At 43.4% G+C, this 25,461-nt stretch overlaps 1 protein-coding gene across 4 annotated transcripts in view; it reads right to left on the bottom strand.

Annotated features, from left to right (window-relative positions):
* The window catches only part of nectin1b (nectin cell adhesion molecule 1b), a 548,976-nt gene that overhangs the window by 56,768 nt on the left and 466,747 nt on the right, over positions 1-25,461 (bottom strand). For all 4 annotated transcript variants that reach the window (XM_072238137.1, XM_072238130.1, XM_072238129.1 and 1 more), the window contains exon 6: positions 23,334-23,481. In XM_072238137.1, coding sequence (XP_072094238.1) covers positions 23,334-23,481 — 148 coding nt within the window. The remainder of the gene's footprint in view (positions 1-23,333; positions 23,482-25,461) is intronic.

The raw sequence follows: 25,461 nt of genomic DNA, 5'->3' as shown, positions 1-25,461 counted from the left end.
CACCAGGTCACCCTTAGGCAAGGTGTAGCACCTGTTAGCCTCCCTACTTGGGTTACAGTGAAGCCACACAATGCAGGTAGTGGGTGAAGCAGAAGGCAAGTTGTGAGTAACACAATCGATGGTTCCTGCTTCTCAGACGCTGAGCAGTAGATCCTCTTAATAGGACAATGGTCAGGGTCACCTGTCTTGTAAAGACACTGCATCGGAAGCAAACAAGGGGAAGCTACTTCTTGTATTTTATCCCTAGTACAACTATGGTTAATACAGACACAAATGTAAAAGACAACAGTGTAAAATGGCAGCCCACTTCCAAATAGTGCGGTCACCTCGCTCGGTACGGGATATCATGTAAACAGACAGGTGAGCCCGGATCGTCATACCACTACTGTCTGTAAGAACAAGAGACTGCGAATCGCCACTTGGAATGTTCGAACCCTGCACCAAGCTGGTAAGCTAGAAAACGTAAAATTAGAAATGAAGAGGCTAGAAGTCAGCATCCTAGGCCTAAGTGAAATAAGATGGAAAGGCACTGGAGTATTCCAGTCAGACGACTACAAGATGATATACTCTGGTGGAGATAAACATGAAAAGGGTGTTGCAATCATCTTAGACAAAGAAACATCCAAGAGCCTGCTAGGATACTGGCATATCTCAGTCAGAATGATGCTAATCAAACTAAAAGGACGACAAAACAACATCTCTATCATCCAAGTATATGCACCCACAATGGCAAGCTCAGAGGAAGAAATTGATGCCTTCTACCACTCCCTAGACAAAGCACTGGAAGAATGAAAATCACAAGAAGCCATCATAGTCATGGGCGACTTCAATGCAAAAGTCGGTGAGGGAAGAGAAGACCATATTGTTGGAGACCAGGGATTGCGAGAAAGAAATGAAAGAGGAGAAAAGCTTATATCATGGTGTAAAACAAACGATCAGATAATCACCAACACTTGGTTTAAACAACATCCAAGAAGGAAACGGACATGGAGAAGCCCAGATGGGAACAACAAAAATCAAATCGACTGCATAACAATCAATAACAGATTCAAAAACTCGATAACGCAATCTAAAAGCTACCCTGGAGCAGACTGTGGAAGCGACCACATTCCAGTCATTTGCAAAATGAATATAAAGATGAGAAAATTAAAGGTACCATGAAGATCAGAACCACTGGATTATCCACAACTACAAAACAACCCTCATCTGAAAACAGAATACACAATCAAGGTGAAAAACTGTTTCAATTGCTGCAGGATGAAGGAGGCAAATCTTCCTGGGACATATTGAAGAAATCCATGGTTGTAGCTGCAAAAGAAAACCATCCCACAAAAAGAACGGAAAAGTAAGAAGAAATGGATAACTGAAGATATAATACAATTGATGCAACAGAAACAGACCGTCAAACCGAGAGACAGTGAAGAATACAAACAACTTGATAAGACAATAACAAGAAAATGCAGAGAAGCTAAAGACAGATGGCTGAATGAGAAATGCTCAGAGATAGAAATGCTACAAACCCATAACCCTGGAACAAAGTTGATGCACAGTAAGATTAAGGAACTAATGGGAAAATTACCTTGCTCAGCAAGTGGATGCATCAAGGCAAAAGATGACAGCTTAATTATGAACAAAGAGGAAATCCTAAACAGATGGACAGAATATATAAAAGAACTTTCTGAAGACCAAAGAGGAGAAAAACCGAATGTAAAGAAGAATCTTGAAGGACCTAGCATTCTAAAATCAGAAATTCGAGCAGCCGTAAATAAAACAAAACCTAACAGAGCAACTGGTCCAGACAACATCGCTGTTGAAATGATACTGGCCTTAGAAGATTTTGGAATAGAGAAAATAACAGAAATAGCAAATGAAATCTATGATCATGGGGAGATACCTGATGATTTAAGTAAATCAGTGTTCATCACACTTCCAAAGAAAGAGGGAGCAACAGAATGTGAGTTACATCATACAATAAGCCTGATGAGCCACGTGGCAAAAATTATTCTCAGAGTAATCATGATGAGAGCAAGGCGCTGTATAAAACCAGAAATCAGTAAAGAACAATGCAGCTTTGTGGAAAACAATGGAAACAGAAATGCAATTTTCATGCTACGGATGATCTGTGAATGAGCCATCCAGGTACAAAAAGACATCTACCTATGTTTCATTGACTATACAAAAGCTTTTGACACTGTCAGACAGCAAGATCTTCTGGAAATGCTTCAAGATCTTGACATAAATGGGAAAGATATATGTTTCTGAAGAAACTTATACTGGGACCAGACAGCATCCATCAGAACAGAAGGAGAAGTGAGTGAGTATGTGAATATCATGAGAGGAGTCAGGCAAGGTTGTGACTTTTCGCCAGACTTATTCAACCTGTATAGTGAAAATATCTTGAGAAGTATCAAAGACATCAAAGGATTCATAATTGGAGGCCATAATATAAATAACATCAGATATGCTGATGACATCATACTAATAGCTGACTCAGAAACAAAACTTCAAGAACTACTCACTATAGTGGCAGCAGAAAGTAATCACAGAGGCTTGTCAATCAACACCAAGAAGACAGACAGCATGGTCATCTCCAGAAAGACAAACATCCCACAATGTGTGATCAAGATCAGAAATACAAATATCAAACAAGTCAACAAATTCAGATATCTTGGCAGCCTCATAACAAGTAATGGCAGGTGCAACACAGATATCAAATACAGAATAGCAACGGCAAAAGAGGCTTTCAAAAAATGAAGTAACACACATCAAAGTTGCTGGTGAACGCAGCAGGCCAGGCAGCATCTCTAGGAAGAGGTACAGTCAACGTTTCAGGCCGAGACCCTTCGTCAGAACTAACTGAAAGAAAGGCTAGTAAGAGATTTGAAAGTGGGAGGGGAGGGGGAGATTGGAAATAATAGAAGACAGGAGGGGGAGGGTTGGAGCCAAGAGCTGGACAGTTGCTTGGCAAAAGGGATATGAGAGGATCATGGGACAGGAGGCCCAGGGAGAAGGAAAAGGGGGAGGGGGGGAAAACCCAGAGGATGGGCAAGGAGTATAGTGAGAGGGACAGAGGGAGAAAAAGGAGAGAGAAATCTGTGTATATAAATAAATAACGGATGGGGTACGAGGGGGAGGTGGGGTATTAGAAAAAGTTTGAGAAGTCAATGTTCATGCCATCAGGTTGGAGGCTACCCAGACGGAATATAAGGTGTTGTTCCTCCAACCTGAGTGTGGCTTCATCTTGACAGTAGAGGAGGCCGTGGATAGACCTATCAGAATGGGAATGGGACGTGGAATTAAAATGTGTGGCCACCGGGAGATCCTGGTTTCTCTGGCGGACAGAGCGTAGATGTTCAGCAAAGCGGTCTCCCAGTCTACGTCGGGTCTCACCAATATATAAAAGGCCACATTGGGAGCACCGGACGCAGTATATCACCCCAGCCGACTCACAGGTGAAGTGTTGCCTCACCTGGAAGGGCTGTCTGGGGCCCTGAATGGTGGTGAGGGAGGAAGTGTAAGGGTATGTGTAGCACTTGTTCCGCTTACAAGGATAAGTGCCAGGAGGGAGATCAGTGGGGAAGTTTCTGTGCTGTATGTCTCTATTACTCAGTCCTGCATGTGTCACCCCTTATTCTGGAATGATAAGGCCCCATTTCTCAACTGCTCAGCTAGAGGAATACAGTCCTGCTGAGCTCGTCAAAAATTAAATTAGTTTCAGTGAGATAACTTCTCATTCTTCTTATCTGCAGAAAATATAAACCCAATCTACCCAATCTTTGCTGTAGGACATTCCATCTGGTGGTACCGACCTCTGCTCAGTTTGTGCTATTATATGCAGCCTCCGCTGTTCATGGGGATTAATGAATACCATTGCAGAGTTACTAACTGTGTGTCTGTCTCAGAGTAAAATATTCACTTTTCAGAACTGAACCGTATAACTGCAAGATTCATGAGAGTTAAAACAGAAAATCCTGTTTCTGTTCGCAAAATCTTTCTTAATATTGATTTATCCTTGTTGAGAAGTAGGTTCTTCAGATTCACGCTGCATAGGGGACAAACATCCATCAGTGCTCTTTACCAATACTACAATAACACTAACTTGCATTTTCAAACCAGTTTTCCTGTGATAAAATTGCCTTAGGCAATTCACGGACGGTATTATTAAATAAAATTTAACTCTGAGGTGTGTAAGGAGACATGAAGTCCATTGGCCAGCAGCCTGGACAGGAGGACAAGCTTCAAGAGGATTGTAAAGTGAGAAAGGGCAAGGGAGACAGAGGGGGTTAGACTGAATGCCAGGGATAGACCTGAGGCAACTGAAGGCACATCAGCCAATGTTGGTGTGATCAAAATGAAAGATGAGCAAGAGGCTAGAAAAGGAAGAGCACAGACATCTGGGTAGATAGTCATTTGGAGGAAGAGTCAGGAATTATGACAATTAACCCATGATGACCGTTCAGTGGGGCAGGTTGTTGAGCTTCTGCCTCACAACTTCAATGACTCATCTGTTGTGCTTATTTGTGTGAAGTTTGCATGTCCTGGCAGTGATGTGTGGATTTCCAATGGGTGCTCCAGTTCTCTCCCCCATTTCAAAGACACGCTGACAGGTTAATTGGCGAAAGTAAATTGCCCCTACTGTAGGCGGGTGGCAGGAGAATCAGAGGCTGCTGGTGCACGCGTGAGATCGAACGGATTGCAGGAAGATAGGTGGGGAAGTGAGACTGATGGGGTTTACAGATACTGGCATTGACTCAATGTGCTGATCAACCCCTTTCAATGACATTGAAAAAAACAGGAATATGAGAACTCACTCTCTTCAAGAGGCTTCAGGTAATTCACACTCAAGTAATTCAGGAACAGCTCCTTCCCTTCACCATCAAACTTCTGAATGGTCAACGAACCCATGAACACCACGTCATTATTATACATGTACTTATTTATACATATATATAATTCTTATTGTAACTTATAGTAAATTATTATGCACTGCACTGTATGGCTGCCACAAAACAAAAGATTTTATGACATGTGTCACTTACAATAAACTTGATTCTGATTCAAAGTAAATTTATTATCAGCGTGGATACCAATCTTCTGTCATTGCTATAGGTGTTGATGTCTCGCTATTGAACCATAGAATCAGCCAACAGAAAAACAGGCCCTTTCAGCCCACTTCGTTTACAATGACCATGGTGCCTATCCATCCTAGTCCAATTTGCCCACATTAGGCCTATATCCATCTGTGCTTTTGCTATCCAGGTAACTGTCCAAATGTTTTTTTTCCCCCAAAGTTGTAATTTTATCTGTTTCTAACACCTCTCTGGGATCTCGTTTGGGATAACCACTACTCTGTATGAAAATCTTGCTCCTCAGATCTCCATTAAGTTTCTTCCCTCTTACCTTAAAACTTTGCACTGAAGTTCTAGCCCCCCCTCCCCATACTGGGACAAGGATTCAGACTACCTATCTTGTCTATGCCCCTCATAATTTTATAGATGTCTATCAGGCCACCCCTCAGGCTCCTCTGTTCCAATGAAAATAAACCCAGTTTATCGAATCTCTCCTTCTAATTACACCTTCCATTCCAGGTGACACCCTGGTGAATGTCTTCTGCATTCTCGTTATTGCTACCACATCCTACTGAACCATATCGATCGAATGCGAGAATGTGGCAAGTGTGCGTGCAACTGATTGATCGTGTGCTGGTTCAATTCGGCCTCCTTTGCGTGGAAGGCTCTCTCTTTTTGCGTGGACTTTTGAGCGCACGCATTTTTACCTTGGTGGACCCTGTTGATCGCTCCCGCACTGTAGGTTGCCCAGTGTGTACCATGGCTAACATAATTCAGTAAAAATGTTTAATCCTACTACTCCGTTGTCAGTCTTGCTCCTCGCATATATAACACCCTCCTGAAGTATGTTGACCAGAAATGTACACAATAAGTGTGGTCTAACCAATATTTTGTAACACTGAAGTAACATTCTGCTCAATTCCAAATATTATTAGATGTCTTGAAGTCTACACTGTGCTTCCAGAGAGAACAACCACTTTCCTGACTCGATAATTTCATAAATTTTCCAATTCATCACTAGAAAGAGACAGATTCTCAGTTGAAGACTCTGTGAAACTTTGTGAAATTTAGTTAGTAGTCACTCTCCTTGTCAAACAGATAGTGTCTCGCTCACAGCCCCAGGACCAAGTCCTATCCCAGCTCCACGCTGGAAGGGCGATATATCAAGGTGATGGTAAATCTGATTCCTTTCAGATTACCAGCTTCCCTGCACCAATAGAGATACAAGTAACAACATCAGCAATTTATCAAGAGCAAAGAGCATGAAATTGAGTCTTAACTTCTAATAAGTCAGCTTTTATTTGAAACTGTACCAGCAAAAAGTTACAAGTGGTCCTCTCTAAGCTGTCTGTGGAAAGTGTAAAAAATTGGAGTGGTCTGCATTAATTCTTGCTGCCTAGCCACTCAGGTCATTGAAAGATGAGCAGGCTGGAAATCATTGGGACAGAGACTTTCCGAAAGGCACTCAATTAAATAAAGCAACACAGAATTGAATGGTTATTACTGGGAAGCATCGACAGGGCAGCAATGATTGGGTACCTGCATTGTAAGGCAGGCAAACACGAGGAAATCTGCAGATGCTGGAATTTCAAGCAACGCACATAAAAGTTGCTGGTGAACGCAGCAGGCCAGGCAGCAACTCTAGGAAGAGGTACAGTCGACGTTTCGGGCCGAGACCCTTCGTCAGGACTCTATTTAAACTTCTTCAGTGTAGGCATCACCGGAAGAGGTTTCACAGTAGTGAATTTAAAAATGCAAACATGAGGAAATCTGCAAATGCTGGAATTTCAAGCAACACACATCAAAGTTGCTGGTGAATGCAGCAGGCCAGGCAGCATCTCTAGGAAGAGGTACAGTCGATGTTTCGGGCCGAGACCCTTCGTCAGGAACTGCCTGACAACCTTCATCAGTTTTGGGTTCAGAACTCCTTGAGATTCTGTAGGATGCTACAGTGATCAGAAAGTCCAACTTCTCTTTTGCAAACCTATGAATATTGAGAAGACAGAATACTGCAGCTGCTGGAAACCGCAGTCATCAAAGACTCCGACAAATTTCTACAGGTGGACTGTGGATTGCATCACCGTCTGGAACGGAGGCTCCAATGTGCAGAATCAAAAGAGGCTGCAGAGGACTGTAGACTCAGCCAGACCCGGTACAGCACTATCCTCTCCAACACTGAGGACATCTTCAAAAGACAGTGCCTGAAGAAGGTGGCATCCAATGCTCAAGGAATCTCACCATCTGGAACATGCCCTCTTCTCGTAGTTGCCATCTGCGAGGTGGTGCAGGAGCATGAAGATCCACACTCAATGTTTTGAGAACAGTTTCTTCTCCTCTGCCATCAGATTTCTGAATGGTCCATGAACCCATGAACACTGCCTTCCTATTCCTCTATTGCACTATTCATTTATTTGTCTTTTTGTAACTTACAGTAACTTCTATGTCTTGCATGGTACTGCTGCCACAAAAACAACACATTTCACAACATATGTCAGTGATAACAAAAATGATTCTAATTCTGATTTTGGACACTGGAAGGAAATGGACAATCGATGTTTTGGGTCGAGACCCTAAACATCGAGACTGGCTGTTTCCCTCCACAGGTGAGATTCTCAGACAGCTTATTTATTTTTGCTATGAAATGATTTTGGTTAGATCAAAGACAGCATCACTTGCCTGAATATACCCCACTGGACACAGAGCCCCAGAAAGGCCTAATTCTGCTCCTATATCTTATGGTGTAATGAACCAGTTTTTCAATCACACCATTTCAGAGATCTAGGTAGCAGAGAAGTTTAGTTGTGATTATGTATACATTCATTAGCACTGAACTTATCTATACTTATCTCCATTACTATTGACTTGGGCACTTAGTATCCTGTTTTTCTTATGCATTGTTTGAGATCTAGACATCATTGTTAAAACCAGCATTTATTGTCTATTCCCAACTATCCTTCAGAAAGTGGTGATGAGCCACCTTCCTGAACCACTGAGGTCCTATAAAGGTATTTCCACAGTGTTTTAGAAAGGGTATTCCAAGATTTAGGCCCACTCACAATGAAGAACCAGTATTATATTTTCATGTCGGGATGGTGATTTACAAGGTGATCTGTAGGTGGCGGTGTTCTCATGCAACAGCTATTCTCGTTGGATAAGGTTATGGGTTTGGGAGGGTGTTATTCAATTATTTTAGTACATTTTGTCATTGATAGACACTGCATAGTCTGTGCACAACTGTTGGAGGGAATAAACATTTGAGATGGGAATGAGATACCTGTCACTTGGGCTGTTGAGCTTGAGAGTTGTTGGAACCTTACTCATCCATGTAAGTAGCTAATATTCCGTCTTGCTCCTAAGCTGTGCCCTGAAGGTAGTTGAAAGGTTTTGGAGTGTCAGGAAGTCAGTCATATGCCACCTCTGGGCCACTCTTACAGCTCCACACAGCATTTACACAGCTGGCTTAGTTGAGTCTCTGGTCACTGGAAATGCTCCAGGGTATTCAAGCTAGTTAACTCGGCAACAGTAATGTGGATAGGTGGCTAGAATCTCTTGAAGATGGCCATTACTGGTGAAGTAAACATTCAGCTCATGCCTGCATGTTGTCTGTGCGGTCATGGGCTGCTTCATTTGCTGAGAACTTATGAATGTGCAATTATGAGTGAACATCCCCACCTTTGACGGTATTGCGGAAATAAGGTCTTTGAGGAAGCTGTCCCTGAGGAACTCCTGCAATCATGTCTTGCAGCGGGTATGATTGACCTCCAGTTGCACAACTAACTTCCTATGTATGAGGTATGACTCAAAGCGGTACTTTTCCCCAGATACGGGGCGCCACGGTGGTGTAGCGGTTGGCGTGACACTATTATAGCTTGAGGGGTCAGAGTTCAGAGTACAGAGTTCATTTCTGACACTCTCTGTAAGAAGCTTGTATGTTCCTTCCCATGAGCACGTGGGTTGCCTCCGGGTGCTCCGGTTTCCTCCCACAGTCCAAAGATGTACCGGTTAGTAGGCTAATTGGCATTGTAAACTGTCCTGTGATTGGGCTGATGTTAGATAGATGGTTAGGCCAGGTGGGCCTGTTCCACGCTGTATCTCTAAATAAAATAAAATACCTATTGACTTGGGAAGGATGTAGAAGCTGTAGGGAGAGGGTTCAGAGGAGGTTTACCAGGACCCTGCCTCGATTAGAGAGCATGTCTTATGAAGGTCGACTGAGCGAGCTAGGGCTTTTCTCTCTGGAGCAAAAGAGAATGAGGGGTGACTTGATAAGAGCTGTACAAAATGATAAGAGGCATAGATCGAGTGGACAGCCAGAGACTTTCGCCCAAATGAATGTCTTTTCACACAGCGATTGGTAATTGTGTGAAGCGCCCTGCCAGGTTTGGTGGTCGAGGCAGATACATTAGGGGCATTTAAGAAACTCTTAGGCACATGGATGATAGAAAAATGGAAGACTATGTAGAAAAGAGGGGTTATATTGATCTTAGAGTAGGTTAAAAGGTCAGCACAACACTGGATTCAGGGGCTTGTGTGTTCTATATTCTATGTTCTATGACTTCAATATTACCAGGGAGCCTTGGTATCATACTTGGTTGAATTCTGTCTAGGTGTCACGGGCACTCTTACCTTATCTCTGAAATTTAGCTCACAGGTACGTGTTTTGATCAATGGCTGATGAGGTCTCGAGCCAAGGGATCTGGCTGAAACCCAAAGTGGGCATTGTAAACCAATTACTAGGCAGTAGGTGCCTCTTAATAGCATTGTTTCTAAGACTTCCCATTTCTCTGTTGATGATTGAGAGTAGCCTAATGAGGAAGCAATTAGCCAGAATTGATAATCTGTTAATCAGTTTCACTGTTTCCAGTGCCTGTGTTAATTTATATATTAGTCTACTTGCTTGTGTTAACTTGTACCAGTGTTTCTCCATGATTCGTATCTGTCTCTGTTTAACCGTCTGCATTTATCCATTCTTTTGTCCACCTATGCTTGTGTTAAGCTGCAAATATGCTTGCGTGTGCCTGTACTTCGTGGCATCTGCGTATGTGCGTGCTCGTGTTCTGCCTTTCCTCAAATGCATTTCTCTGTCCCTGAAATTTTGCCTTTGTAAGGAAAGAGTTAAGGTTGATTTGTTCTTGGTATGTGCATAAATATATAACACAAAATGGAAGATTGTAAGACAAAATGGTGTCAGTTTGGAATGTGCTAATGGACAGAAGATGTGCATGGGTGCACACTGTCAGGATTAGATACTGCTGGAGAATCTTTTGTTCCTTGCAGACTTGCTCTCTCTGTTTCGAAGTTATGTGCCCAGGGTCATGGGAGATAAGAAGGTACAGGCTGGTACCATGAGGGGAGTGAATGGGGTGAAATTTGTGTCAGATTTTTGAAAGGCACAAAAAATGGACACTTTCTTGGTGCAAATGGGATTCTTCACTTAGCCTGGATCGCAATTAAGTGCCACGAGCACGAGACAAAGATATTGAGGGGGGGGGGGAGGGAGGGGGAGAGGCAGTGATCAGATACTTGCAATTCCCTCCGGTGGTATATTGTGTACCTCGACTTAGTAATTGGTTAATAAGTATTATTTTGTCTCTTTTACTACTTCATTAACCATTTAATTTTTAAATAAATTTACTCTAGTAATTTCTTGTAACCTTGAATACATGTACAGTGTCACTTTTGTTTGATGATACCTTTTGCTGCTAACTCAGAAAAGAACAAGGGATGAATTTAATAATATTTTTGTTACAGCCTCTCTGGGTCAACTCTAGTAATAAACAAGTAAGCAAACACAGAGACTGGCTTTGGAGTCCTGGATTTTGCTGACAGTCACCCAAGTTATACACAGGAAAGATGAAATGTTTGGTTTCAGGCTGTCTACTCACACTGGATGCTGTGCAACATCTCTACACAGCACCCTGCCTGACTAATCTTTATGTTTCTATAATTAAAAATAGCTCGTAAAGACAATTGTCACTGAAGAGATTAGTGTATATAAGTAATTAATTACAAAATTCTACAAGCAATGATCTTACCCCATCCTATGGTCCACCATCTCTCATCAATCCTTTTGATTCAACACCACACTGTTAACCCTTTCATCTCAGAAACACTTATTATCTTACTTTTTCCTGTAAGGTGGTGCCGCATACAACGCAGCAGCCTCTCAGGGGCCAACCAAAGTTTTTCTTTGTGAAATTTGTTTTTTTCGATCTAAAGACAATCCTATCCAAGAAAATCGGGTACTGCAGGGCTATTCCATCAGGGAGCTGTTTGTTGATCAGAATAACTGGACTGGTGTTGGCGGCAAAGCCAGTCGAGGTGTAAAAGGGGTCGGCCAAAGTGTCTAAGGGGCTGGTCGGATATCAGAGGAGCAAAGCGGAATATCAGAGAAGCTGCCAGTGTATCAGAGGAGCTGGTTTGGGTATGGAGGAGGTGACCTGGCTGCAGACCATGTCGCTGCCCGTTACTTGGACATTGGAGTTGGTTCAGTATAGCTGTGGGAGATTGTCTCAGACATTTCACTTGCGATTGCAAGGCTCTGTTGAACAGAGATAATGTAAGTTGCCACAGGCAACTGGTGGAGGGGTGGGAGCTGTGTAGCCTCAGTTGTGGTGAGAACTAGGCCTCAAGCCTCAGGCTTGCCTGCTGCTGCAGACCAGGTGAGAGATGCTGAAGTGCTACAGTGTGGTTGAGCTCAGCTGGGGGCTGGACTCTCCTGTCAGTGCTGCCCTCCTGTGTTCGAGCGGAGGAATGACAGGTTGGATTGCTTGCGTCTGTACACTGCCGGGAGACTGTACCGTCGATTGTTGGACATTGTCGCTCAGGGTCTTACTATTATTTTTTTGAGTGAATATGCTTCTTTGCCCGATACTTTGAATTATGTTACTCGCTATTTTTGAATGTTTTGCACTTGGGCCCAGAGGAATGCTGTTTTGTTCAGCTGTATCTATGTATAGTTTCAATGATAATTAAACTTGATTTGATTTTGATTTTTGATTTGATTTTACACTTACATCCTGTTGAGTGATAAGATGGATTCTTGATCTCTCAGTCTACCTACTCTGCCAAAGCCTTGCACCTTATGTATCGGTTTACACTGCACTTCCTCTGCAACTTAAACACGAGCTTCTGCACTCTGTTATTGCTTTTCCCTTGTACTATCTCAATGTACTGATGTGATTAAATGATCTGTATGGATGGCATGCAAAACAAACTTTTTCCCCCACGTGACAACAATAAATCAGTTTACAAGTTTAGCAATTTTTATACACTACTGGCCTTTTTTTATTGTGGTCTAGCTCAGGATAGAAGTTAGGAGAGGGAATACTATATATATCAGGAAAAACTCCTGACAGCCCCACGCCACTTGGGACTCCCTGGTAGAAGGGAGGCAAGCAGGGATTGGTGGGAAGGTAGTGAGAAGGGGATGGTGATAAAGCTGGATGTACCACTCTCTTTAATGCCTTTGGGCTCCGTATCTAAGAAATGACGTGCTGGCACTGGAGAGAGTCCTGATGTTTATGAGAGTAATCACGGGAACTAAAGGGTTAACATTTTTGGGGTGCTTGATGGCTCTGGGCCTGTACTCACTGGAGTTTAGAAGAATAAAGGGGGATTTCACTGAATCCTCCCAACGGATAGTAGTGGAGCGGTTATCGTAATGATTTACAGCACCAGCGTTCGGGGTTTTATTTCTGCTGTTGTCCGTACGTTCTCCTCGTGTTTCCTCTGCATGCTCCGATTTTCTCCCACATTCCAAAGGATCAAGGGTTACTAAGTTGAGGGCATGCTATGTTGGTGTCAGAAGCATGGCGACATTTGCGGATCGCGCCCAGTACATCCTCAGACTGTATTGGTTGTTGACATAAACAACTGTATGTTTTGATGTACATGTGAAAAATAAAGCTAATCTTTATCTTTAAATATACTGGCCAGGATGGTGGCAGAGCAGAGATGGCTGAAGTTTCTGGGAATAGTTCGCAAGGCCCAGGATAGATACAGTATGTCCCACAGAAGAAGAAGTTCTCAAATGGCAGGGGTAGGCAACTGTGGCTGACAAAGGAAGTTAACAACTGCATAAAAGCCAAGGAAAGGAAGTTGGATGATTGGGAAGCTTTTAAAATCCAACAAAAGGCAACTAAAAAGTTATGAGAAGGAAAGAGACGAACTATGAGGGCAAGCTAGCCAATAATATAAAGCAGGATACAAAAAGTTTTTTTTTAGTTATATAAAGAGTAAAAGGGAGGTGAGAGTTGATATTGGATCACTGGAAAATGATGCTGGTGAGGTAGTAATGAGAGACAAAGAAATGACAGCTGAACTTAATGGGTACTTTGCATCTGTCTTCACTGTGGAAGACACAAGCTGTATGCCAGAGGTCCAAGTCAGGGAGCAGGAGTGATTGCCATTGCTATTACAAAGGAAGAATTGCTTGGCAAACTCAAAGGTCTTAAGGTGGATACGTCACCTGGCCCAGATGGACGACATCCCAGAGTCCCGAGAGAGGTTGCTGAAGAGATAACAGATGCATTGGTCATGATCTTTCAAGAATCACTTGATTCTGGCATGGTTCCAGAGGACTGGAAGATTGCAAATGTCACTCCTCTCTTTAAGATGGGAGGAAGGCAAAAGAAAGGAAATTATAAGCCAGTTAGCCTAACCTCAGTGGCTGGGAAAGTGTTGGAAATCTATTATTAAGGATGAGGTTTCAAGGTACTTGGAGACGAGTGATAAAATAAGTCAAAGTCAGCATAGTTTCTGCAAAGGGAAATCTTGCCTGACAAACCTGTTAGAGTTCTTTGAGGAAGTAACAAGCAGGGTGGACAAAGGAGAGCAGGGGATGTCATTTACTTGGATTTTCAGAAGGCATTTGATAAGGTGCCACACATGAGGCTGCCTAACAAGATAAAATCCTATGGTGTTACAGGAAAGAGTCTGGCATGGATAGAGGAATGGCTGACAGGCAGGAGACAGCAAATGGGAATAAAGGGGCCTTTTCTGGTTGACTGCTGGTGACTAGTGGTGTTCCTCAGGGGTCAGTATTGGGACCACTACTTTTCACATTGTTTGTCAATGATTTAGATAGCGGAATTGATGGCTTTGTGGCAAAGTTTGTGGATGATATGAAGACAGGCGGAGGGGTGGGTAGTGCTGAGAAAGCAATGTGACTGCAGCAAGACTTGGACAAATCGGAAGAATGGGCAAAAAAGTGGCAGATGAAATACAGTGTTGGGAAATGTATGATAATGCATTTTGGTAAAAGGAACAATAGTGTGGACTATTATCTAAATGGGGAGAAGATTCAAACATCAGAGGTGCAGAGAGAATTAGGAGTCCTCGTGCAAGGCTCCCAGAAGGTTAATTTACAGGTTGAGTCTGTGGTAAAGAAGGCAAATGCAATGTTGGCATTTATTTCAAGACGAATAGAATATAAAAGCAAGGAGATAATGCTGAGCCTTTATAAGACACTAATTAGGCTGCACTTGGAGTACTGTCAACAGTTTTGGGCCCCATTTCTCAGAAAGGATGTGTTGTCATTGGAGAGAGTCCAGAGTATGTTCACGAGAATGATTCTGGGAATGAAGGGGTTAACATATGAAGAGCGTTTGGCAGCTTTGGGCCTGTACGGTGTTCTGAGAGGCGGAACTGCTCAGGCGTGTGACATCGGGCAGTGCAGCGCGGCAGATTTAAAAGGGCAGACATCCTGCTTCGGGTTTGATTCGAAGAAGGAGTCTGAGAGTCTGAGTGGGAGTGCCGAGAAAGACATTTTTGAAATTTTCGTTATTTTTTTTCTCCAACGGCGTTCTGAGAGGCAGGACTGCGCAGGCGTGTGACGTCGGGCTGTGCAGCGCGGCAGATTTAAAAGGAACAGAGCCTCATAGAGCGGGCAGCGGAGTTTGCGGGCTGCGGAGTGAGCCGGGAGCAGAGTGAAGACTTAAGGGCTTTGGCTCAATGGGCTTAGGCGGAAACAGGCGAGGCGAGGGAGGTTTGGCATTCATTTTCTGTTGTTATTTGAGGAGAGGGGCAGTATGAGTGTGAGGGCAGTTTGCTGTTCTCGGTGTCGGATGTGGGAGGCCCTGGAGTCTACAAGCCTCCCGGACGTCTACATCTGCGCCAAGTGCATCGAGATGCAGCTCCTAAGGGACCGCGTTACGGAACTGGAGCTGCAGCTCGATGACCTTCGTCTGGTCAGGGAGAGTGAGGAGGTGATAGAGAGGAGTTGCAGGCAGGTGGTCACACCAGGGCCACGGGAGGCAGACAAGTGGGTCACGGTTAGGAGGGGGAAGGGGAAAGGTCAGGTAATAGAGAGTACCCCGGTGGCTGTGCCCCTTAACAACAGGTACTCCTGTCTGAGTACTGTTGGGGGGGACAGCTTACCCGGGGGAAGCGACAGTGGCCGTGCCTCCGGCACAGAGTCTGGCCCTGTAGCTCAGAAGGGTAGGGCAAGGAAGAGGAGGGCAGTTGTGATAGGGGACTCGATAGTAAGGGGGTCAGATAGGCGATTCTGTGGACGCAGTCCAGAGACCCGGATGGTAGTTTGCCTCCCTGGTGCCAGGGTCCGGGATATTTCTGATCGTGTCCAAGATATCCTGAAGTGGGAGGGTGAGGAGCCAGAGGTCGTGGTACATATAGGTACCAATGACATAGGTAGGAAAAGGGATGAGGTCCTGAAAGGAGAATATAGGGAGCTAGGAAGGGAGTTGAGAAAAAGGACCGCAAAGGTAGTAATCTCGGGATTACTGCCTGTGCCACGCGACAGTGAGAGTAGGAATGCGATGAGGTGGAGGATAAATGCGTGGCTGAGGGATTGGAGCAGGGGGCAGGGATTCAAGTTTTTGGATCATTGGGACCTCTTTTGGCACAGGCGTTGCACTTGAATCCTAGGGGGACCAATATCCTGGCAGGGAGATTAGCGGGGGCTACTGAGGTGACTTTAAACTAGAATGGTTGGGGGGTGGGAATCAAATTAAAGAGGCTAGGCGTGAGGAGGTTAGTTCACTACAGGGGGATGGGAACCAGTGCAGAGAGGCAGAGGGGTGTAAAGTGAGGGTAGAAACAAAAAGTACTATGGAGAAAAGTAAAAGTGGCAGGCCGACAAATCCAGGGCAAGCATTAAAAAGGGCCACTTTTCAGCATAATTGTATAAGGGTTAAGAGAGTTGTAAAAGAGCGCCTGAAGGCTTTGTGTGTCAATGCAAGGAGCATTCGTAATAAGGTGGATGAATTGAAAGTGCAGATTGTTATTAATGATTATGATATAGTTGGGATCACAGAGACATGGCTCCAGGGTGACCAGGGATGGGAGCTCAACGTTCAGGGATATTCAATATTCAGGAGGGATAGACATGAAGGAAGGGGAGGTGGGGTGGCGTTGCTGGTTAAAGAAGAGATTAACGCAATAGAAAGGAAGGACATAAGCCGGGAAGATGTGGAATCGATATGGGTAGAGCTGCGTAACACTAAGGGGCAGAAGACGCTGGTGGGAGTTGTGTACAGGCCACCTAACAGTAGTAGTGAGGTCAGAGATGGTATTAAACAGGAAATTAGAAATGTGTGCAATAAAGGAACAGCAGTTATAATGGGTGACTTCAATCTACATGTAGATTGGGTGAACCAAATTGGTAAAGGTGCTGAGGAAGAGGATTTCTTGGAATGTATGCGGGATGGTTTTTTGAACCAACATGTCGAGGATTCGACCAGAGAGCAGGCTATTCTGGACTGGGTTTTGAGCAATGAGGAAGGGTTAATTAGCAATCTTGTCGTGAGAGGCCCCTTGGGTAAGAGTGACCATAATATGGTGGAATTCTTCATTAAGATGGAGAGTGACATAGTTAATTCAGAAACAAAGGTTCTGAACTTAAAGAGGGGTAACTTTGAAGGTATGAGACGTGAATTAGCTAAGACAGACTGGCAAATGACACTTAAAGGGTTGACGGTGGATATGCAATGGCAAGCATTTAAAGGTTGCATGGATGAACTGCAACAAATGTTCATCCCAGTTTGGCAAAAGAATAAATCAAGGAAGGTCGTGCACCCGTGGCTGACAAGAGAAATTAGGGATAGTATCAATTCCAAAGAAGAAGCATACAAATTAGCCAGAGAAAGTGGCTCACCTGAGGACTGGGAGAAATTCAGAGTTCAGCAGAGGAGGACAAAGGGCTTAATTAGGAAGGGGAAAAAAGATTATGAGAGAAAACTGGCAGGCAACATAAAAACGGACTGTAAAAGCTTTTATAGATATGTAAAAAGGAAAAGACTGGTAAAGACAAATGTAGGTTCCCTGCAGACAGAAACAGGTGACTTGATTATGGGGAGCAAGGACATGGCAGACCAATTGAATAATTACTTTGGTTCTGTCTTCACTAAGGAGGACATAAATAATCTTCCAGAAATAGTAGGGGACAGAGGGTCCAGTGAGATGGAGGAACTGAGCGAAATACATGTTAGTAGGGAAGTGGTGTTAGGTAAATTGAAGGGATTGAAGGTGGATAAATCCCCAGGGCCAGATGGTTTGCATCCCAGGGTGCTTAAGGAAGTAGCCCAAGAAATAGTGGATGCATTAGTGATAATTTTTCAAAACTCGTTAGATTCTGGACTAGTTCCTGAGGATTGGAGGGTGGCTAATGTAACTCCACTTTTTAAAAAAGGAGGGAGAGAGAAACCGGGGAATTATAGACCGGTTAGCCTAATGTCGGTGGTGGGGAAACTGCTGGAGTCAGTTATCAAGGATGTGATAACAGCACATTTGGAAAGCGGTGAAATGATCGGACAAAGTCAGCATGGATTTGTGAAAGGAAAATCATGTCTGACGAATCTCATAGAATTTTTTGAGGATGTAACTAGTAGAGTGGATAGGGGAGAACCAGTGGATGTGGTATATTTGGATTTTCAGAAGGCTTTTGACAAGGTCCCACACAGGAGATTAGTGTGCAAACTTAAAGCATACGGTATTGGGGGTAAGGTATTGGTGTGGGTGGAGAGTTGGTTAGCAGACAGGAAGCAAAGAGTGGGAATAAACGGGACCTTTTCAGAATGGCAGGCGGTGACTAGTGGGGTACCGCAAGGCTCAGTGCTGGGACCCCAGTTGTTTACAATATATATTAATGACTTGGATGAGGGAATTAAATGCAGCATCTCCAAGTTTGCGGATGACACGAAGCTGGGTGGCAGTGTTAGCTGTGAGGAGGATGCTAAGATGATGCAGGGTGACTTGGATAGGTTGGGTGAGTGGGCAAATTCATGGCAGATGCAATTTAATGTGGATAAATGTGAAGTTATCCACTTTGGTGGCAAAAATAGGAAAACAGATTATTATCTGAATGGTGGCCGATTAGGAAAAGGGGAGGTGCGACGAGACCTGGGTGTCATTATACACCAGTCATTGAAAGTGGGCATGCAGGTACAGCAGGCGGTGAAAAAGGCGAATGGTATGCTGGCATTTATAGCGAGAGGATTTGAGTACAGGAGCAGGGAGGTACTACTGCAGTTGTACAAGGCCTTGGTGAGACCACACCTGGAGTATTGTGTGCAGTTTTGGTCCCCTAATCTGAGGAAAGACATCCTTGCCATAGAGGGAGTACAGAGAAGGTTCACCAGATTGATTCCTGGGATGGCAGGACTTTCATATGAAGAAAGACTGGATGAACTGGGCTTGTACTCGTTGGAATTTAGAAGATTGAGGGGGGATCTGATTGAAACGTATAAGATCCTAAAGGGATTGGACAGGCTAGATGCAGGAAGATTGTTCCCGATGTTGGGGAAGTCCAGAACGAGGGGTCACAGTTTGAGGATACAGGGGAAGCCTTTTAGGACCGAGATTAGGAAAAACTTCTTCACACAGAGAGTGGTGAATCTGTGGAATTCTCTGCCACAGGAAACAGTTGAGGCCAGTTCATTGGCTATATTTAAGAGGGAGTTAGATATGGCCCTTGTGGCTACGGGGGTCAGAGGGTATGGAGGGAAGGCTGGGGCGGTGTTCTGAGTTGGATGATCAGCCATGATCATAATAAATGGCGGTGCAGGCTCAAAGGGCCGAATGGCCTACTCCTGCACCTATTTTCTATGTTTCTATGTACTCACTGGAATTTAGAAAAATGCGAGCGGATCTCATTGTAACCTACTGAATGTTGAAAGGACTAGATAGGGTGGATGTAGAGAGGATGTTTCCTGTGGCAGGAGGTATCCAAAACTAGAGGGCACAGCCTCAAAATTGAGGGGCAACCTTTTAGAACAGAGGTAAGGAGGATTTTTTTTTTAGCCAGAGCGTAGTGAATCTGTGGAGTGCTCTGCCACAGACTGTGGTGGAGGCCAAGTCCGTGGGTATATTTAAGGAGGAAGTTGATAGTTTCCTGATTGGTCAGAGCATCAAGGGATATGGTGAGAAGGCAGGTGTATGGGGTTGAGTGGGATCTGGGATCAGCCATGATGGAATGGCAGAGCAGACCTAATGGGCTGAATGGCCTAATTCTGCTCCCATGTCTTACGGTCTAAATCTTTAAAAGTATATTGAATGGCCCAGATAGAGTAGACTTGGAGAGGATGTTTCCAATATTGGGAGAATCTAGGACCAAAGGGCACAGCCTCAGAATAGAAAGACATCCCTCTAGAACAAAGATTTAGAATTTCTTTAGCCAAAGGATAATTCATTGCCACCGTTGGCTGAGGAGGCCAAGTCATTGGGTATATTTAAAGCAGAGTTTTATAGGTTCGATTAGTAAGAACATCAAAGGCTATGGTGAGAAGGCAGGATCATAGGTTGTGAGGGATAATAAATCAGCCATGATGGAATGAAGCAGACTCGATGGGCCCACTGGCCTAATTCTGCTCCTATGTCTCATGGTCTTATGGTGGTGGTACTGATTCATTACACACGACATTGTTGCCAGTCCAGGGGTGGTGGTACTGATTCATTACACACTGCTTCATGGTAGATTTTATGGTCTTCACAAGCTACTTCGCACCTTATGTAATCTCTGCATATTCTTCTATCATGTTCTCTCTTATTCACTTACCTACTTTTCCTTCAAATATACCGATGCCACTAGCCTAAACTACTCCTTGTTAAAGCAAGTTCCATATTCTAGCCACTCTCCAATAAGTTCTATTTGAATTCTTTATTGGATTTCATGATGAATAACTTAATAAAAGCGGAATACTGCAGACACTGCAAATGTGAAATAAAATCAAAAAATGCTCAACATATTTGATGAGTCAGGTGGCATGAGGGGAGAAAAAGTGCCACCCTTTCTTTGAAATGCCAACTTTAAGTGTTATCTTAATTCTGTACAGATGCGCCTGCTTTCCCCATATTTTTTCTGCATATACCATGTTGCAGTTCATAACTTTGTTCAGACATTTATAAGCTTAAGTCATAAGATGTCCATTAGGATAATCCTCAATCTTTTTCTTTCTAGAAAAAATGAGCCCCAGACTGCTGAAATTTCTGATGGCTATAATGTGTCAGCTCTTAAGGTATAGTCTCAGTTTAGAGGGATGCTAAAGCAGCCTTTAAATAAATCCAAGCTGTCTGGAGGTTTGTGTTTCTGGTGTCTGGGTTGGGGTGATGGACTTTCTTTCATCTTGTCGGTAGGTATAAGTAACTGGATCACAGACTCAAGCAATTCTAATAAGATCACATACACCTCATTATCGTTAGTGCCACAATTCCTGCTGATGCTAATTGCTTTGTGGTATCACATCTAAATCAGGCAAAGCACATGTACCATACTATATTTCAAGATTGGTCCAATGAATACATATTAATCTGGATAAATCAATCATTCCATTACCAAGACAGAGGAATAAAAAATCCAAATTTTGGAAAAGCACAGAGGAAGTTCCCTAAGGAAGAGAGGAAGTGACTCTACAGCAAGGTTAAGTTCTTACAGTAGATCCCTCTCAGGCTGCCTCTTGGGATCATTTTTAAAAGTTCAAAGTAAATTTATTATCAAAGTACATGTGTGTCACCATATACAACCCTGACATTCATTTTCTTGTGGGCATACTCAATAAATCTAAAGAATAATAACCATAACAGAATCAATGAAAGACCGCCCAACCTGGGCGTTCAACCAGCATGCAGAAGACAACAAACTGAGCAAATAATGAAAAAAGAAAAAGAAAAAAAAGCAATAACTATCAAGGACATGAGATGAAGAGTCCTTGAGAGTGAGTCCATAGGTTGTGGGAACATTTCAATGATGGGGCAAGTGAAGTTGAATGAAGTTATCCTCTTTGGTTCAAGATGGTTGAGGGGTAATAACTGTTCCTGAACCTGGTGGTGGGAGTTACTCCATCACAGGTGCAATTTGTGGTTGCATTTTAACATGATGTGCTGCATTTTGCTGGAAGGCCCTATATTATTATACTTTAAAGGATGTTACAATCCTGCTGATGGAGTTTAATATTTTTGCACAAGGTAGCGTAAATACAAAGCAGGTGTGTCTGGCTCAACAAACATATATAGTGTTAGAGTGTTTTTTAGGTTTCGCACATATAACAATTTACTTCAGCCACCAATCTTCAGATCTGAATATAGACTGTAGATTAAATATAAAATGCAGCTCTGAACAATAGGTTCCTAAGAACCATGAACCACAGTTAATTGGAAGACCAGAGAATGCTGATTTCAATTCATTATTTGTGTGTCACTTGGGTGACTATAGTGTGGGTGCGAAGAGGGAGGTCTAAAGGTTGTGTGTAGTTCAAAGGAAGCATTGTGATTGCATCATAAATATGAAAGTGTCCTGAATTATCCTTTAATCTTTAGCATATAAAATATTGTGTAGTGTTTGGTCAAGCAGGCCTTCTTCCTCCAAAAGGTTGTCCGTATCATTTTATTGAATAAAGAGACTGCTTCATATCTACCAGTACTATCTCTGGTGACTTCGTTCACGCACCAACATACAGGACTGCATTCACTTAATGAATCACATTGATGTGTAACTCGATGAAATATCAAACTTACAAAGCAGTTAATAAAAAAACTTCCACCTGTGAAAATGCAGCTAAGTAAGAAGATAGGCAAAGGGACTCAGGGATATTTTAATAAGATCTTAACAGTTCTAATTTAATGTGCTAACTTCATCATAAAGAGCCTCCGGCAAGAACTAATGATGACTGCCTTTACTGAGTGAGCTGAAGCAACAGAGAAAGAGACGTAAGTAGGGAGGGCTAGAGATTGAGATAGAGATATTTTAAAGACAGAATGAGAAAGATGGATATATGAACTGATAGATTAAAAGATGTAAGGAAATGGAGGTAAGGAAAGAAAGATAACATTTGAAAGAGATGGATATTTAAAGACAGAAAACTTGACAGGGAGATAGATAGAATAAATAACAGATATTAAAAGATAAAAAAGTGAGAGCTCATTAACTTTGTAAACACTGAGCCTTTCAGAATCATAACATTTTTCATGTTGATATCAAGACCAAAGTAGGTCCTTCTGAGTGAGGGACCCCTTGATACAGATGGCACTGCTCTACTCTGCCAGTCCCTCTCACTCCCACTCTACCTCTGTCACTCTCTCCCTCTCTCTCTGTCTATGTGTTGAGGCAGCTGGTTTTGGTGTCCTAGGGAGATACATCAGGGAAACAAGTATATGGGCCCTCTAAATCCATGCACACTGTTGGTCACCCATTTAAACTTATTTTACACACTTATCCTATGCTCTTTCCATTTTGTTTATTCTCCCACCTTCTCATCAGCTCATCCCGGATTTTCACTGGCACACAGAGAGACAATTCACAGTGGCCAGTTAACCTATCATCCTGCATGTCTTTGGGATGTGGGAGGAAACTGAGGTGGTCATGAGGAGAACATGAAAACTCTACACAGATGCCCCCAGTGGTAATAATTGAACCTGTGTCCCTGGCGCTGTGAGGCGGAGTGTCTCACCCACGGCGCCACCGTAGTGTATTTCAGAGTCAGAGAGTCATTGTGTATGGGACAGGGTGGTGAGACATTTTACAGTGATGTTTCAGGTTAAAATATTGCTTAGCGGACTTCCATTGCTGAATCTGCAATTTTTGTGAAATTACAATATAATCAGAAACTAGTCAGTGTTCAGTCCTGCATCAGCAATTAGCATCTTGTCACGATTCAGTGAGTACTTGGTCAGTTCTTAATCAGTACTCAATCCTTGGCTGTATTTGGTCAGTGCTCAATTAGTACTCAGTGAATATTCAGTTAATACCAAGCATGCAGTCAGCATGTGGTTAGCACTTGGTCAGAAGTTGCTTGGATCTCAGCCAATACTCACAGGTCATTGTCTGTGTCTGCTCGATTCTTTTGCTGGCGTCGGTAAATAAAGAAGATTGTCACTACGGCACTGATGATGATAACAGCAGCGATAATTCCACCCAGAATTCCTATTACACTTCCAGGGGCTCCCTGGGGTAGTGGCTTATCTGTAAACAGAGAGCAAACGTAAATTTTTAAATTGCTTTATTCTGAACTTCAATGAACAACTACAAATTGAGACTTATAACTCCTTGAGGACCACCGTTAAGCATACATGAGCAAAATAAATAGAAGAGCTTGCTAACACAGGTAATCTGAAATAGGAGATGCAGTAAATTCCTCGAATTAAATGACCTCTGGGCTATTGATTACTCTCTGGAACTTTGGTTCACTGTAATGTTACTCTTTGGAACTTTGGTCTCCTAATTACCAATGGATAGTCGCAGTGTCAACCTCCGGGCCGCGGACTGATACCGATGCGTCGCCTCTGATCTGGGCCGACATATACGTGCCGGGCAGCACCTAATTAATTAGCTTGTTTATTTTGGCTTTTTTCTTAAAGATGTGCTGGGTGCGTCCCGGCTACCGCTGCACCCCTGCTTGCTTCGCAGATCGGTATCGGTCCGCAGCCCGGAGGTTGGGGACCACTGGAGAGAGGTCTGTAATTGTGCCTCTCTCTTACCATTTCTCCCTCTTATCTCCTTCCCTACTTGTGTAGATACCTTGTTAGAATTTCAGACATGATGGTCTATCACTCCCTTGTGGCCAGATAATGAATGACAGCCAGCCATTTGATTAAGAAGGGCATCAAAGCAAGAGCAATTCTTCTTGTTGACGACATACACACTCAAGCGCGCGCACACACACACACAATTACACTTCAGTGAGGGTCACTAGATCCGGTTCAGACACTGAAACCAAAGCTGTGTTCATAGTTCAGTGACGCTGAGACCAACGACTAGTCAAGTTATTAATGGGTTGCGTTATAGTGTAGCGACTAGCACTATCATACCACAGCACCAGTGATCACTGATCAGGGTTCAATTCCTGTCACTGTCTGTGAGGAGTTTGTACATTCTCCCCTTGACCTCATGAGTTTCATCAGGGTGCTCCGGTTTCCTGCCACATTACAAACATGCAGAGTTAGGGTTAGTGAGCTGTGGGCATCTATGTTGGCGATGGAAACTTGGTGACCCTTGTGGGCAGCCCCCAGCACAATCCTCAGACTGACGGTCATTGACACAAAATAATGCATTTCACTGTATGCTTTGATGTACATTTGACAAGTAAAGCTAACCTTTCTCTTTTCAAAGTTATCTTTATCTCTAACTATAGTCCTGTTACGTACCCCGTAACTGGGTTGCCAAACCAGCAGAAATGGACTACTTAGTTGGAGTCTGGTTCAACAGAAGCTCATAAAGTTTTATTAAAGAAATAAGTAACACAGTACTTTAATCGTAAAGATATAAATGCAACAGGTTAGCAATGATAAAACACACATGTACACAGAACTAGGGTAATAGGAATCAACCAAGCTCTATCGCAGTCTAGGGGTAAAATGATCAGTCTCAAGTGACGCAGAGTTCAGTTCAGCTTAGTACAGTTCGCAGTAATTGCTGTTGTGCCGTTGGAGAGAGAGAGAGAGAGAATATGCAAATCTGATTCAGACGGACCTTTGATGTTCTTCGCAGTTAGCTTTCGGGCAAACCCTTTTAATGTCTTCTGTAGTCACCGACTGTGACTCCTCCGTTCCGGATATGACTGTTCTTCCGCGGTGAACCCAGCACCCAGGCAAGGGCGGACACACACACCAGGTTCCCGCCGATCGTCCCCTTTTCACCCTGTGCGTCTATGGTCAGTTCCTGCGACCAGGCCTTCAAACTCCTACCAACTTGTGGGGGCACACCGCTCTTCCAGGGTCTCGTTATCTCGTGATCTCGTGGTGTGTGTCGTGCCTTAGCGAACCTGTTCTTTTTATCCCCCTGCCGGGGTATCACCTGTCCATCAAACTTCAAACAGTTCAGGTTCAAAGCAACCAGTCTGTCAATACTCTTAATTGTGTTTCTTTTCTGTTATTTCGCTCCTCTCTCATTAACATTTTGAACGCTTCTCCATTGTCTCCCTTATCTCTCTCATCAGTATCAATC

The sequence above is a fragment of the Mobula birostris genome, chromosome 20 (assembly GCF_030028105.1).
Source record: "Mobula birostris isolate sMobBir1 chromosome 20, sMobBir1.hap1, whole genome shotgun sequence".
Taxonomy (NCBI): domain Eukaryota; kingdom Metazoa; phylum Chordata; class Chondrichthyes; order Myliobatiformes; family Myliobatidae; genus Mobula; species Mobula birostris.
The sequence above is the reverse complement of the archived record's forward strand: the minus strand, read 5'-3'. Positions and strand labels throughout refer to the sequence as shown.